A 16,676-nucleotide genomic window follows, 5' to 3' on the forward strand; every position below is an offset into this window, starting at 1 on the left:
TAGGTCAGGGTTTTCCTGATTTGTAGCCCATTTCTCTACACTGGATAAAATTGCTCCCAGCTCCACTTTTCACCACATCTGTTATGTGTTGAATTGTGTCCCCTCAAAATTTGAATTCCTAACTCCCTGTACTTATGAATGTGACCTTATTTGGGAATAGAGTCATTGAAGATGTAATTACTTAAGATGAGATCATACCAATATAGGGGGGATCCTTAACCATATGACTGGTATCCTTATAAGAAGAAGGAAAGTTAGACATAAACACAAAGGGAAGATAGCCATATGAAGACAGAGGCAGAGATTAGAGTTATGCTGCTGCAAACCAAGGAACACCTGAGGCTCCCAGTAGCTGGACCAGGAAAGGAAGTTTTAGAAGGAGCGTGGCCCTGCCAACACCTTGATACCAGATTTCTAGCCTCCAGAATGGCAAAAGAGTTAATTTCTGTTGTTTTAAGTGTGTGGCGCTTTGTTACAGCAGCCCTAGGAAACTAATACAACATGTAAAAATTAATTTTGTGGCCTTGTATGAATGTGCCATGTTTATGCCAGAGCTGGTAGCCAGATTTCAGCACTATAGACAGCAGGTAATTTGGAATTAGTGTTGGGTTTAATTGGTTGAACCAGAAGGTCTGGTGCTTTCACAAACTGTGCCTCTGAAATCTTCATGTTAGAAATTTTTAGCCTCTTAATATTAACACATACTTTTAAGTGCTTATATAATGAATTCTATTGGATTACAATAAAATGTGGACACAGCTTGGTGGGTATACATATTGGCTCAATGTCTGAAAAGGTCTGATTACTCCAGATTGCCTAATAGCCATGCATTTCACTATTGTTCACACTCTAAGAGCTGCCAACGAGGATGTACTCTTCTATAATTATCATGACTCTTGTTGGAGTTAAGTCTCCACTTCTATTTTAATAGCAATATAACAAAATGATTATAAAAGGTGTACCTTTGTATGACTGGCCAGGTGGACTCCAATGTAGTGAAGCCAACTGCAGTTTAACCCAGTTTATCTAATGAGTGTCTCCCGTGCTTCTGTGTTCACAGTAGAATGGGGAATAGCACAGACATTGCCTTCCCTGTAAGTATATGACTTAACCTGGGAAGTAGGTTCATCATTAGAATAATTTCTGTTTAATTACAATGGTGACGAATGCTATGAGGATAAGCACAAGTTGGGGTGGGGGGTTACATATAACCTGAGTTGGTTGGGGGAGAAAGACAGTCAGAAAGGCATCTGAGGAATTGACACAAACTCTGTTTCTGAAGAATGAGGAGGAAGCTCACAGCCCTCATCCCATCCATCAGTAAATCCTGTGAGCTCTCCTTCAAACAATAGCTTTAATCCAGTTATTTCATTGCCTGTATTGCTAATACTGTGATGGCCATTCCAATACCACCACCTCAGCACCTGGACTATTTTAATGTGCTCCTAACTGTCTATTGCTTCCATCCTTGTCCCCTTACACTCTAACTCTGGCTGTTGTGGTAAGAATATTCTTTAAAACTATGATTCAGATCATGTCAGTCATCTCTCCAACAACTCCTATGATTTCCCAGCTGGAGTAAAATCCAGAATGCTTTATGGTGGCTGATGGTCGATAAGCCACCTTTCTGACCCTGTCGCCTACTGCCCTCTGCCCTCCCTTACTCTGCTTCAGCCACACTGGCCTCCTTGCTGTAGCTCAATAGCCACTGAGAGGTTTGATTTTTTTTGGGTTTTTTTTTGGCCTGGAACGCTGTTACCAATACAGCTGATTGGCTCACTCATGCATTTCATGTCTCTGTCATTTGTGACCTTTTTAGAAGGTCTTCCCTTGGTCATTCAGTAAAAAAATGACAACTTCCTCCTTTCCCTCAGTCATTCCCTGCCCCTCTTACCTTGTCTTATTTTCTTCTATAGAATTGGGCACCATCTGATAAACTTTCACTTTGTTGCATGATGAGAGGCGGTGGTAGGATAGGGGTGACTGGGATGATACTGTACAGGCAGTCGTACAATGTGGAAAGGAACTTCACTTGTTGAAGGAGTTGAAAGGCCACTGTGAAGGGAGAGCACTGAGCCAAGGGCAAATGGCAAAGGAAAAGGAGGGGCAGGCAGGACCAAATTTGGTGGGCTACAGAGGGCAGATTAGGATGAGGGCCCAAAGCCTAAGAGAAACGGGTAGCCACTGAAAGTTTTAAATGGGGGACTGATGATACATGTCCATACTACAAAGACCATTGTTGATGGTATGTAGAGAATGTTTGGGAAATGACAAGTTTGCAGCAGCCCATTACAGTGATCTGGATGGAAGGTGATGTGTCTTAGATCATAATGTGGGCATGGGGGTGTAGAGGCAGAGGGATGGTGGACAAGGTAGGAGACATTTGGGGAAACTATCAAGACTTCCTCTAAGGGAACAAGGGTGGTAGGCTGGCTCTTGCTGAGCCTGGGATCTTGAGACAGAGTAGGTTTATGGGCATTGACACTAGGGGCTGGGAGAGCAGACCATGAATTCTATTTTATTGATAGATACATTGTCTTTATACCAGAACTCTTCTCACAGCCAGACCCATTTAGGTAATCACTTAGTTAACATTTCTACTCACCTATTTATAGGCAGCTCAAAGCTTAGCATGTAGCCTGGACATGGTGTTTGAACTTGTGGAAAAGATCTTCTAAGGAGAAGTGTGAGAAGTAAACACATGAGAGCCCGGGACTGACCCCTGAGACATTCTAACTTGTAACAGAAATCAGGTGGAAAAGAAAAATCCCCAGAAGATGACTCTCCTCCCCTTGGAGATTCACTCTGGTCAGGTTTTGACAGATGAAGAAACAGATGCGAAGAGCAGGGAGGCAACTTGCCTGATCTCATGGGTAGTTGGGCAGTGAGATTAAGCAGTCTTTCTGGATTGGGGTAGGGTAGAAAGTAAATAAGCCAAAATAAGAGGTTTTTGAACTTTTAGGAGAATGCTTAGATCTTATTACCACTACCTCCTTGGACAAAGGGTCTTGGATATGTCCCTAGCTTCTTCCATATGAAATCTATGTCCACCCCCATTTAGAAGTATCTAGAAAAGGTACTTCCATTTATCTTTTTCAGAAACCTCCCCTCCCTATCCTTGTGACATTAAAAAAATTACTATGAGTTATTAGGCTCTTTTAATTTTTAAATTCATTCTCCCTCCCTCCCTCTGTCTCTCTGATTTCTCCTTTTCTTAGATAGGGATGTATATTTGTGTGTCTGCACCTCTTAACACTGTGAATATACAATAAATTGTTGATAGACATGTGTTTAAATAGAATATGCAGAATGTGACAAAAGTGCATTTTTAAAAGTTTAATCCTACAGACTTTTCAGTATGTTCTAAGGAGAGCTGTAATTCTCACTGTTCTGGATAAAGAATAGATTCAGATCATTAGCATTCTTCTCCTCACAGGAGGAGCAAGTTTTGCAATAAGTTATGCTCATCAGAGCTCCCATAGACCCTTAAGAATAAGGCTCGCTGAGCCATTGAAAGCTGCTTCTACCAACTTTATAAGGGACATAGGACCTAGTTAGGACAAACTGCTAACCATGAATGTAAACCCTATAAGGGACCCACCAGATCAATGTTAGTAGAGTCCCTAAATCTCCTCAAAAGAACCTTGTTATCTCTCTTCTTTAGAGTTACCACAGAATTATAAGTTAGTACTTCAATGCCCTTTACAAAGAGTTTACGTCCCTTGCTCTTCCCCACAAAAAACATTTTCGTCAAAATGTACTTGAGCTCCAATCACTTGGTGAAAAAACAGGTCACTGCTAGTCATGTTTAGCATTCTTCTTTCTTCCCCTTTGGGATAGAATCTGCCTTCAGACTATTTTTCACACAGAATAAGGATTAGTGCTCCTTTATCAATGTTGTCCATATTCCCACTCAGTATAATTTATCATCACTGCTAGAAGGTGCTCCTCAAAGACTGAGGTATAGAGCTGTAAAAAAAAAAAAAAAAAAAATCAAGCTCCCCAAAGCCAGGGAAAATTGAAATGTCACTCTTTACAAGGAGTTTTAGGAGGGAGACTAAGCATTTACTTCAATACAGACCATCCATTCTAGGGCCTAGTTGAGAAACTTTCAAAATCAATTTTAAATCTTTTCTTTATAGCTTTCACATCCCCTCAATATCATCTTTTTTTTTTTCTTTTTCTTTTTCATGCAATTGCCTTGGCCAGGCAACTCAGGCCGGGGCGGGGTGGGCCTGGGGAGGGTTGGAGGGAGGCTGGTGGTTGATTTGTTGTCCCTTCTGCAGCTCCGCACACCAGCCCGGTTGCTAGCCTCGACGCCTGCCCCAGACGCACTGAGCCTGCCTGCTGTTTGGTAGACATTTCCCTTTATTTGTGGGCCTTGTGCTGCTCTAATAACCCTCCTCAAGGTCAAATTAGATTTATATGGAAGGAGAAGTCAGCTAGAGGCTTCAGAATGACTATGCTAATTAGAAACCAAAGTATAAACAACAGCACCACATGGATGTATTAAATAGGCCAGCATTCTCCACAGCAAATCAAATTAAGAGAAATCCCATTATCTGCTCAGGGCTTCTGCGTTGTTTTTCTGACCGCATGCTTTCGTGTTTGAACAGAACAAGCGTACGAATATATTTCATTTGCGGTCTGGTTCTAAACTACAACCTCTTTCACCCTTATCCCAAATTACAATGCTACCAAGTCATTATTAACAATTAAACTAATTTTTTATCCACTGTAAGTTTATGTATCACCCTCTAAAGATTTTAGGTTCAATGCAGCCTCAAATATTTCATTTATTTTCACCAGCTTGGCTTCAGTGTCAACTGCCTATCTAATATCTGCTACAGGAAATGAATGTACCATCCCTTAAATCTCTAACCTTGTGCAGTCAGGCTCATTCTGCAAGGGAATGTAAAACAAAAGTAGCCTCTTTCTTTAAAATGAACCAGTACTAGTCCTCAGGAAGCTCTTAGGAGCTTAGTATTACAGGTGGCAAAGCAGGTGGGAAGAGTAGTCACTTTTGCAGCTAAAAGCTGCTGAGCTAGTGATGGGGGAGGCACTGGGAATGAGAGGTTTTCTCAGAGGCTGGGGAAAGAGAAGGCAGGTCTCTGTTAGTCATCTTAAGCGCTTTTTATGCACAAGGCAACCCTAAGAGGCAGGTACACCAAAGCTGCATGGAGTGGAGAATCATGGCTCCTTTCTTTCAACTTTTTATGTAAATAAGTTTTTCACTACTCATAGCTTTCGTTAGCACGACGTGATAAGTGCGCTGATGATACCGTAGTGAGCATGCTACAAGTCCTTGAGGGAGAAGTAGGATGCTTCAGGAAGACAAGGCCCCAGGAAAAACAGCAGGACTAAGAGACTGGAATGTCAAGGCAGCCAGAACAGCCGTAGTGCTCATTTGGTTGAGTTCTTGGAGGAGGAATCATGAAAGTACATTTTCCACCTGACTCCTGGGCCAGGTTCATCATGGTCTTGTCAACTCCTTTCCTGCTCACTGTGAGAACCCTCAATTCCTTTTTCTTTCTTTTGAAAAGAAGTCATACCGCAAATTTGCAAGTCAGAGGCAAACTAATCTATTGTAACCAGAAAAGAATCAAAGCATTGTGGTAAAGAAAGTAGTGGGAGGGCAAGCACCCTGGCAGCAGACAGGAATTCTGGTCCTCAGGATTAAGTAATGGTGGACATCCCTTCACAACAGAACATATATACCACCCTTTTAGGTTTTTCCTGATTACCTTTTTCTCAGGACTGTCTCTTCTTAAGTAAATGTTAAGCCTACTGCTTCTTCTGGGGAGGGATAAGAAGAGTGACTAGAGGAAAGGAATTTCAGATTACAACACGATTCACATTATTTAGGGAAAATAAGGGTCTCTGAGAACTACTCATTCACCTGTCATCTACTATTCCAGTGAAGGTCTTAGCATTAATCTTCTTTTGTGGTTTCTTATGACAAAGACTCTCCCCTTGATCAAAATTTAGTCAGGTTCCTCTGAGCAATCTTTCTGACTAGCTCTTTGCCTTCCCAGCCTGACTGTAGCAAGAATTCCACTAAGTCAGTTTAGAGAGAATCCTGTCAGACACCCTCGATATCTGGTCACCCTCATACCTGATCAAATTCCTCATCCCCCACCATCCCCCAGGTGATATCTGATCACCTGGCCTGCCTTCAGCAAGAATCCTGTTAAGTCAGTTTAGCAAGAATCCCCTACCCTTGATTTCTCCTCTTGGTAAGTTTCCATCCATTGTACCCTGCACCCCAGCCCCCATGGCCATAAATCTCCAGTTATCTTTACAGTATTCTGAATTGTGTCCCATCTCTCTCTCTCCCATGGCAACAGTCTTGACACCTGTTGCAAGAGTCCTGAATAAAGTCTTCCTTACCATTTTAAGTATCAGAATAATTTTTGCCTTTAACGCTTGACAGGAATAAAGAGGTGCCCTTTTCTAATAAGAAGCAGTTGAATAAATGAAACATCTGTTCCACATCTTGCTTAAACCAAATTCTCTCTCTGTGGTGTGTGTGTGTAATATATGTATATATATTTATATATATCAGACACACACATATGTATATCAGAAGATTTCTAAAAGAATGTCAAAAGAAATAATGTTAAATACTCTTTATTATCTATTACTACCTTCAGGGTAAAAATTCTGATTTGTTAGCAAGGGTAGAAAATCTTCGTGTTTAGGCCTTTTCCTCCAAGCCCCTTACTTTCCACCCAGCTGTTCCTCTATCTATTTCAACTTTCATCTAAAGATCCAAGGCACGCAAACAGGCTGTATTTAAAAAGTCTCTAGATATGTGCCACCCAACATGGGAACCACTAGTCCAAAATGGCTATTTACATTTAAATTAATTAAAATTAAGTTAAAACTGCCTCAGTCACAGTAGCCACATTTCCAGTGTTCAGTATCCAGCTGTGGCTAGTGGCTACCATTTTGACAGCACAGAGAGGATTTCCGTTATCCATCATTAGTAGAAAACTCTATAGAATAGCACTGAGCTATATAATTCAGACTTGCCAGAACAAGAAGTATAGACAGTTCTCATAGCCAGGCTTACAACAGCATACAGTGTGGAGAAGTTTTCAGTATTTCACCAACTTTTACTTTTATTCATTTTTAAGGCTTGTTGTACGGCACACTCTGTGAATCTTGTCTTGGTTCTCCCAGCACAAGTTAATCAACGTCTGCTTCTGTTGCTTACGCAGTTCATTTTTTTGGGGGGGGGGGGTTTCTGTCTGTAAATCTGAAATCTAAGAAGCAGAGTCCATTTCTAAATCTGCAGGAATAAGCAGATGGAGTGAAGGGTCTTGTCTCCATAGCATGAGTGCAAAGTGTCTTGTGAGTTTGGGAAAGCTGAACCTTTAGATAAGGGACAAATCCGCGGCTCTTTCACTTATTATCTGATGTCATATCTCCATTTTACAGATACTGAAACTGAGGCTTAGGAATTAAAAACACCTGCCTTAGGGGTCCTTAGGGTTGCAGTGAGCATTGGTTTAATAAATCACTTAGCACTGTGCTTGGCACGTAAGTACGTAATGTTGGGTATCATTTAATCTAAGTTTTGCATCCTTAATTGTAAAAAAAGGTTTTATTGGGATATTGGGAAGGAGATCAAATTAATATTTTATACAAAATACTTTTAAAAACGTTATTTTGATGTTCAAAACAAGAATTTATTAGTAATGGAAAAAGGGAGGTATATTTCTAGCTTGAACTTAAATCAGGCTTTGTTTTAAGACTTGTATCCAAGTTGGATACAAAGGATGATACTTTACGGTCAGAAGGATTTGTGTTAAAAAAGAAAAAGAGGAATATATCAAAATTATCCTTTAAGCTTTAGAAAGGAGGCAACGGTAATATCCTTAACATATTAGACACAGAGTCATTGAATAAAGTCTCAGTGATGCCACAGATGTTCCTTCTTTCAATTTTATCAGTTTGCAAAATTCATGAGGTTAATAAGTATTAAGAATCTCATTACTGTACCATATCAGATAGGGATGTGGCTCGAGGGTGTAATTAACTAGTTCTATTGCTGAAACTCCATCAAAAAGCAAGACTGAACTTACCCAGCACTATAAAAATCTCTATCTCTCTGCATGCAGCTCTATCTAATGGAAAATATTACATATGGGGTTTCTGAAAGCTCACACTTCAAATCCTGAAGCTCACTGACTTCGCATATAAAGTTACAGCAGGTGGCTATTAGAGTTTGAAAGAGATTCACTGTCAGCAAATGCTATTGGTCTAGATCTCGATATACTGGGCAGTTATATCAATAGCCATATTTTGCTTTTTTTTTTTAAATCTTGTGTAACTTTGCTGAAGCAATATTAGTTCCAAGTACTTTGCACAGTAGGTGTAACTGTTACCCCTCCTTCCTGTAGAGGTTATAAGTCAATATTGATAGGGTTTAATAGCCGCCTACTCCTTTTCAGGACGAAGTGAAGAAGTTTCACTAGCATTCACCTATATTGACTCTACTTACTTCCTGTACTACTAACAACCCTCCCAGCTCAGCCTGGGAGCCTACAGCACCCCCAGTGAGCTGTCATCTACACTATTGCCCTTCTCAAATGTCACTCTGTTTTAACAGATAACTAGAAATTGATCTAGAAATTGATGTGGGAGCCCTACTTGTAAGGCGACTGAATGGGGGAAAATCCTACATAGAAATTTAAGCTAAATACTTTGATAGTATATGAGCTATTTGTTCCTCTCTCAAGTTATTCCAAGTACATCAGGAAGAGAAGGTGGGTTTGCAAGATATATTGCTTTCCTACCCATGTCTTTTTGCCTCCTAAAGAACTCCTAATTTTCAGGGAGGAGCTAGGGTTCTATCTATGATCTCTTGGAGGTTAGGCTCTTATCCCCACTGATTGATAGATCATGATTTGTCTAAACCACTCATGGATATCTATTTTCTCAGACTGATATAAGTATGAGGAAGGGCAGGGAACATGACTCAGTTTTGGCAAATGAACTATAGGGGAACATTTTCATTTTTATTCAGAAAGGCTCAACAAAGCCTTGGGAGGGACAGGCTTTTGCTCCTTCCTCATCATTTCTGCCTAGAAGTCAAATGAGATGCATGGAGGTCATCTTGCTATCACAAATTGAAAAGCTTGTGGACAACAATCCAACATTTTAAAGAGGGAGGAATAAAGGGTCTGGGCCCATGACATCAATATTGAGTTTACAATTCTTACTATGTGAGAAGAATAAACCTACGTTTTAAAAGTACCTCTAAGCTGGGTTTTCTTGTAGCAGGAAACATTCCTAGGTAAGTAATACAGTAGCTGAGAGGCCTTAGCATTCTCAGGCCACATCTTATTCTCTGTGGCCAGAACAGTATTTTTTAGAACTACTAGTGTTTTCCACCATGGCTGGGCATCATTAGACAGCAGTCAAACTTTGTCTTAATCATCATATTAGTCAGCTCAGGCTGCCGCTGTAAATTATCATAGACTGTGTGGCTTAAACAACAGAGATTTATTTTCTCACGTTTCTGAAGGCTGGAAGTCTGAGATCAGTGTGTCAGTGTGGTCGTGTGCTCTTCTTGGCTTACAGATGGCCACCTTCTTGCGCCTCATATGTCACAGAGAGAGCTTTGGTACCACTTCTTGGGCACTAATCCCTCCATAAGGACCCCACTGCTATGACCTCATCTAAACATAATTATCACCTAAAGGTCTCATCTCTAAATACCATCACATTGGAGGTTAGGGCTTCAACACATGTGTTTGGAGGGGGGCACACTTCAATCCACAGCAGTAGGCATCTCCACTATTTTTACTGCTCAGCTGTCAAAGGACCTTGTATTCACGAGGTATATGTGAAGACTTACATATACATCATTTCAATGATGAGGCTATTCCCTGTGCTGGCTTCACAGGCTTGTTGGGGCTTATATGATAAGAGGGAACCTGGTCATGTTTATCAGGTTTTTTCTCATTCAGTGCATCATCGTACTATGTTGCTTCCTTATGAAGGTCAGTCACCCATCTTTTCTTCCTGGCCTCCTACATTGTCCACTGGGTTCCTTCCTGTTTAGACAGGACTTATTGTCTCTGCTGGGAAAGATGAAGAACTTACTAAATTTACCCAACCTCTTGTCTCTTCTACCAAATCTGTTAATTATAGTTACATAAAAGATTGTAAATGTCAAAGCTTGATTTAAAAATAAATTATAACTAAGTCTTCCATTTTCTGGTTTTTAGATTCCACCCATAGATAATGAATGGCATTTACCTTATTATGTAAATGTTCTTTTAAAACAAATTATTATGAATGGATTCTTTCTGAAGTAGACAGTCCTAGATTATTGAAACATTGCTGTTTTTAGGAGACTTTTCCATGTGTTAAGGTCTAATAGATCCATTAATTTCCTTTTATCTAACTTTTTTGGGTTCTTATAACTATTCTCTCCCTCAGACCTAGTGTTGGAATGTCTCCTTCTGTTGCTAGACCCAGGAAATATTGCATATCTTTTTTTTTTGGTCCCTCTGTACCCTGTCCATACTCTGAGGAACTCTTAATAGAGTTGGGTGTATTCTACCCTGATTGGGTGGGTCAGCTTGTTCTTATTAGGATCCTTTTAAGTCTAGTCACAGTCAATCTATTACTCATGTGTAAAGGTGTAAATCCAAAATTTTCACTCAGAACTTTAATGCAAAACAACAAAGCAAAACAACAATACATTGTTGTCACTAAAATATCTGTAGAACTGTTACTTACAAAGGTATTTCTTTCTGAAAGCTGGTATAATTTAGAAATTCCAAGGATGATGAAGTTCTCAGTGTGTGTTTAGGTATGAGTCATATTTTGTTCATCCTACTCAGTACGTGGGGGATCCTTTCAATCAGAATGTCTTTAATTTATAAAGCATTATTTGAAGTAATGCATTTATGAAATTAAAAAAAGTCAGATAGTGCTAAAAGACTTAAAAACAATGATCCCTTTCTCTACCCCATACCTCCTATTCCACTAGTGTTCTCTAGAGGGGACCACTGTTAACTCTTAGCTGTTTTATCTGGAATTTACCTATGCATTGATGATTTCCTTCTATTTCTTTATCAGTTGGGATATTGTATCTTATTATGGATGTTGGTTATTTAGTTCAACCTCCTACCCCTGGCCTTAGTCTGCCCATTCCCATGATTTTCTCAACAAAATTATCAGTCAGATCAAGACAGCATTTACAATATAACTATAAAAATATTGTTCTCTGCTGAGCCAGGTCGTGTACCATACTCTCTTCCCATAAAATGTTTAGTTTTCTATGTATCTGTTTTTTAAAAAGTTCAAGTTCAAATACCGACAGAGTTTTTTAAATGCCAAAATACAAATGCATCCGTTCCCTTTATCTCCCAGATAACTTCCTCTTGCAGCCTCCGTGCTCTGGCACCAACTGGGATTGATTATTCTCTGAGCATGACTTGTGACTCATCTGCGACCTTCCTTTCCTGCTCTCCAGTGTTTGAGCTCCCACTTCCTAAATCATATATCTTACCGTTTTTGTTGTTGTTGCCATCATTGTTTATAACCTTGATTGATGGAATCCATCCTCCAGTAGCATCTGAGAAAAGGTACAGGAAAGGTATATTTTAGTTTTAGACCTGAAAATGTCTTTTTCAACCTGTATTTCTCTGCCTATACAAACCACCCATCAAGTGTGAGGGTAGAACAATCATTGATTTTTCCTCAGAATTTTAAGGGCATTGTTCTATTGCCTTCAGGCATCTAGTGTTGCTGGTGAAAGGTTGCTGTTGAAAGTTCTGAAGACACTATGATTCTCATTCCTTTTTTGTAACTTATTCTCCCCTCTGGAAAATTTTAGGATCTTACTCTCTGTGGTGTTTAGTGATTGTAACTAAACATCTGTGTTGTTTAGTGATGTAACTTTGTGTAGATCTTCTGTATTTTGTGTGCTTTTAAAGGGTAGCTGACTATGCTCATTTTTTTCTCTTGCTGATATTAGAACTAGCATCTTCAAGGATAGCATATCAATTTTGATGTATAAAAACTAAAGAATGAATCTGTGTATACAGTCAATACCACACTCATATCTCAACAAGCATGTACAAACTTGAGATGTTCAAAAGCATTGAGTTTATAATGTACCCCATACCTAAGAATTAAAATAAATTTACTATTAGTTAATTTTCCCTAACAATGAAAAATAATGGTCCATTATGCTCAAATTCCAAAGATTCAACTTGGCAAGTGAAAAATCTTCAATGTGGTTAATGATAGAACTTTTAAGCCCAAATCACATTACATTAATATTGTTAATTAGCATGTTATTATTTAGTAGGTTTTAAAATCAGTTTGTAAATCTGCTTTAGTTTTACAATTACATAAGAAGTCTTGATTCCAATATTTGCTAAATGTCTATAATGTGTAGGACACTGCTTTGGTATCACTAAATACCAAATATATAGCACAGAAATCTCTTTAAGCTTATATTCACTATATTGTAAGTGCTATAGACTGAATGTGTCCTCCCAAAATTCATATATTGAAGCCCAATCCCCAAATGAGAGAGTATCTGGAGGTGGGGACTTTGGGAGGTGATTAGGTCATAAATGGAATTAGTGCCCCCAATAAAAAGACCCCACAGAAGTGTCTGACCCCTTCTGCATGTGAGGACATAGCAAGAAGACAGCCATTTATACCAGGACGTGAGTCCTTACCAGACACTGAATCTGCCACTTCCTTGATCTTGGACTTTCCAGCCTCCAAAACGCTGAGAAACAAATAACTGTTTTGTTAGTAAGCTAGTCAGTCTATGGTGTTCTCTTATAGCAGCCTGAACTAAGACAGTAAGTTTTATGAGGAAGGAATTTATTCTTAGCTAAATTCCTAGGATGTTATATATATGATGCATACATTTAGCATATAAAATGTGTATATGTACATATTTCAATACATAAATTTAAGTTAACTCTGGGTGACTACAAGAGTGTTTCCCGTTAATGGAATCCTCTGAAGTTTGAGAAGCATGTGTATTCCTTATACTTCCACAAGTGCTTTCTTCAGACTTCTCATGTTTTCCCTACTGACTCAGTAGAGAAGAACCTTAAAGATTCACTAACATCCTTGTCTTACTCTAATTCTTCTTCTCGGCAAAATTTCCTCATGGATAAAATGAGAGGATATAGATTCATATCAGAAGAGATAGGGCCAAGGGTATGAGAGAAACATGTTCTCAGAGGTTATTTGCATTGGTTATTTAGAAAAGGACAGAAATATCCTGAGTGCAATATCTATTGCAGCTCCCATGGATGACTTGACAGTGCATATTGTTTTCTGGACTTGGAGAACACCAGGGTGTAGAGGAAATATGCCTGCTTTTTTCTCCTACTTCAGCAAGAACAAAGTTATGGGTAAGAACTTGGCTCCTATAGAAAAAAAGTCAGTACAAAAATTCCTTCTCTTCTACAGATTTATTTGACCTAATTTCTTATGGATTTTCTTATTTGTAGATTCAAGAATTGAGGCAAAAACTTACTTGGTTGCCAGAGAGAACTCTCAGGGCATAATCAGCTCTCAACATATTGCTTTTGTCAGAGAAACAGACACAAAAAGTGACAAATGCAGTCTGGATGAAACACAGCATGCTTTTCTTAAAATGGAAAGGACATCTGCTAGTTGCCTATTTGTATGTGCTTCCCTTTACTTCAATGTTTAGAGTACAAAACAGATTCGGGACCTTTGGGAAATGGGGTTCAGGCTATAAGAACCCCTACTGGCTGTCCTATATACAGTTAATGGCTACGTGGATGGAGGCCAGCCTCCATTTCACCTTTCCATTGTCTGCCAGAGTAGCATGTAATCTATTCCAGGCATCTGCAACTGAAAGCACAACATGCCAATTATTTTTTATTGATCTAAAGCCTTCATAGGTGGGACACTTTGCCAGGGCAGCATATGGAAATTTAGATAAGGGAATGATTGCAGAGACATGGAAAGGGCTTCATTGCTCTTTGGAAAGGAATGTGTAAGCCTTAAAAGAAATGAACAAGCACTTGGTATTCCAGAGCTTAAGAGCGCCGAAGATGAATTATGCAGTCACTGCAATAGAAATTGATTACTAAGCCTTCGATGAGTCACATGCCTTAGGAATTAAGTACTCCAATCTATTATTGTCAGTATCCTGATGGGTCAACCAGGCTGTGAATGGGAATTTGCATTAAATTGATTTGAGTGTTTTTCTTGAACTAACATCACTCAATCAAGGGACACATTCAGACAGAGAAAGATAAGTCTAACTAAATTTGATTTGGAAAAGCAGAGTAGCAAGGGATGAGCAGGCAGAATCTAAAAGCGCCATAAATCTGGCACTACAGCCTGGGCTGCAAGAAGCAGGTGAATAGTTTTTGTGCCACAAATAGTGTATAGAGTCAAAGCAAATTTGTTTTGCAGGTCTGTAGCATGTTGATACAGTCATGGTTTACAAAAATCATCATCAGGTAATAGAGGACTACTTCTCGGAGGATTTCAGAAGATCTGATTCAGAAATGACAAAGTACTTGCCACCTGTCTCAGGACTGAGTCTATGTTTTTAGTGTATGTTTGCTATGCAATGATCTTTTGACCTAAGGGAAGTCATTCACTTTATGTGTAAATAAGCTTTTATGCAAAGAGGGTAAGTAGATTAGATGAACTCAGGTCCACTCAAGTTTAACATTACATGATTCTGTGAGTGGAAAGACATCATCGAGTGCCAAATTTCGCTCAAACATGTGACGCTTTTTGTTGGCTAGATGCTAGGATTCACAAGGAACCTCAGCTGTACCAGCCACTCTGTCCTGGCAATTTAACTGATAGTTTAGGGGAGGCGTGAGTCCCCAGGGGCTATGGTGGGGTGGGAAGTTTTGAGACGAACTGTGATAGGTACTGAGAGTTTACAACATTTGAATGTTGACTGGACAAATACCTACAGCTCAGGAAGGAGCATCTGCTGATGCTCAGAATGATTCTGACTCATTAACTAATTATGAATATAATAAATGAGTTCTCTTTTTCTGCTATTAACCACTTACACAGATACAACAATAAGGATCCAGCTTTGAATGGTGGGGAAAGGGCATTAAAAACTTGTCAGGTGGTTCTTTACAGTAAGAGAAAAATACGAATTCTCAGTGAACCTACAGTATCTGTGCAGCTTAACCTGTTCTAACTAAATAACACCACGTTGAAATTTTATTCCTTCATTCTCAAAAACATTTAACTTTGAACTGTTGTAGTATTGCTCTTAGCTGGTTAAAAGCTACTTAGAAGGATCATAACTAATATTCACCTGTACTAGCCAGTAAGCTGAAAATTTGGTAAAGATGTGAGGTTACTGGTTTATTGATCAAGCAGGAATTGTAGGAGTAATAGCTGACCTCTTATCAGTGTTGAATCTCTTCCATTTCCATCTTATCTGGTCCCCAGGTTGCCAGGGTAACACTGTCAGGGTATCCTTACTGCTGATTCCTGCTTGCCACATGTCCCTTCTAAAGCTCTTTCTGTCACGGCAAGGTACAGAAATCAGTAACAATGAATGAGTCTTTAATCATGCTGGTATTCAAAGGATATGCATCTTTGATGTTTTAGCCTATACCTTTGGTTTGATTAGAATACAGGAAGTTCTTAAAGATCAGTATCTTGGAAATTACCTTGTCCCTTGAAGTTTTCTCTTAAGCAGAAGTTGGTGAAGTTTTGAAGATAGGTCAGGTCATTTGCACAAGAAGAGCTCATTGTTTGAATATGTTATCATTTAAAGGTACAGTAATCAATATTTTTGCAGTATTGTGCATTAGGGTTGTTCAGTCAAACTCCATTCAACATGAACCATGGGTTGTGTTGAATTCTTGTTTGAAATAGAAAGCTATTAAAGTCAAAAGCAGTACACCAAAGATAAAACTACCGTATTATAATTCTCTAGTCAATGTATGGGATGTACTGAGCCCAGAATGATGAAAAGTAGATAGAAGCCAAGGAAAAGAAGTTGAAAATCCATTTTCAAGGACATGAAAGCTTGGTCAGGAGATGACTCTGAAGTAACAGTAAATGTGTATATTATCCTTAACTATTAAACCTATAGAAAGGGCCTGGGAAAATAATCCTAGAGAGAGCACTACTTGTGTATTTCCGGTAAGGAGGGGAGATGACCCTAGTCTGTAAATAATCAGTGGGTCTGAGATGGAAGTTTCAAGATGCCCCAAGAATGTGCAGAAGATTTGTACTGCAATGAAAGCAAATGGTGAGAGGATCCATGAAATGAAATATGAAGTGGAGACAGCTGCATCTCCACCAAACTTCTAATAAAATTTGGAGAAATTGGGCTGTAGAAGATCTTGGCAAGGGTTTCCCTGGTGGTGCAGTGGTTGAGAATCCACCTGCCAATGCAGGGTACACGGGTTCAAGCCCTGGTCCGGAAGATCCCATGTGCCACGGAGCAACTAAGCCGGTGTGCCACAACTACTGAGCCTGAACTCTAGAGCCTGTGAGCCCCAACTACTGAGCCTGTGTGCCACAACTGCTGAAGCCCGCATGCCTAGAGCCTGTGCTCTGCAACAAGCGAAGCCACTGCAATGAGAAGCCCGCGCACCACAACGAAGAATAGCTCCTGCTCGCCGCAACTAAAGAAAGCCCGTGCTCAGCAA

At 39.5% G+C, this 16,676-nt stretch overlaps 1 protein-coding gene across 4 annotated transcripts in view; it reads right to left on the bottom strand.

Annotated features, from left to right (window-relative positions):
* LOC307180005 (uncharacterized protein) overlaps positions 1-16,676 on the bottom strand; it is a 129,649-nt gene that overhangs the window by 10,303 nt on the left and 102,670 nt on the right. The window contains exons 4-7 of one of the 4 annotated variants that reach the window (XM_079909959.1): positions 15,414-15,536; positions 12,717-12,769; positions 11,534-11,599; positions 567-3,969 (exon numbers count right to left, since the gene is read on the bottom strand). In XM_079909959.1, the coding sequence (XP_079766085.1) occupies positions 3,950-3,969; positions 11,534-11,599; positions 12,717-12,769; positions 15,414-15,536 (262 nt within the window). In that variant the 3' untranslated portion in view covers positions 567-3,949. Of the gene's footprint in view, positions 1-566; positions 3,970-9,929; positions 10,095-11,533; positions 11,600-12,716; positions 12,770-15,413; positions 15,537-16,676 lie in introns of those variants that run through there. The other 3 variants (XM_079909958.1, XM_079909957.1, XR_013825637.1) reach the window with 3 other exon arrangements.

The sequence above is a fragment of the Stenella coeruleoalba genome (genome assembly GCF_951394435.1).
Source record: "Stenella coeruleoalba genome assembly, chromosome: 2".
Classification (NCBI taxonomy): Eukaryota; Metazoa; Chordata; class Mammalia; order Artiodactyla; family Delphinidae; genus Stenella; species Stenella coeruleoalba.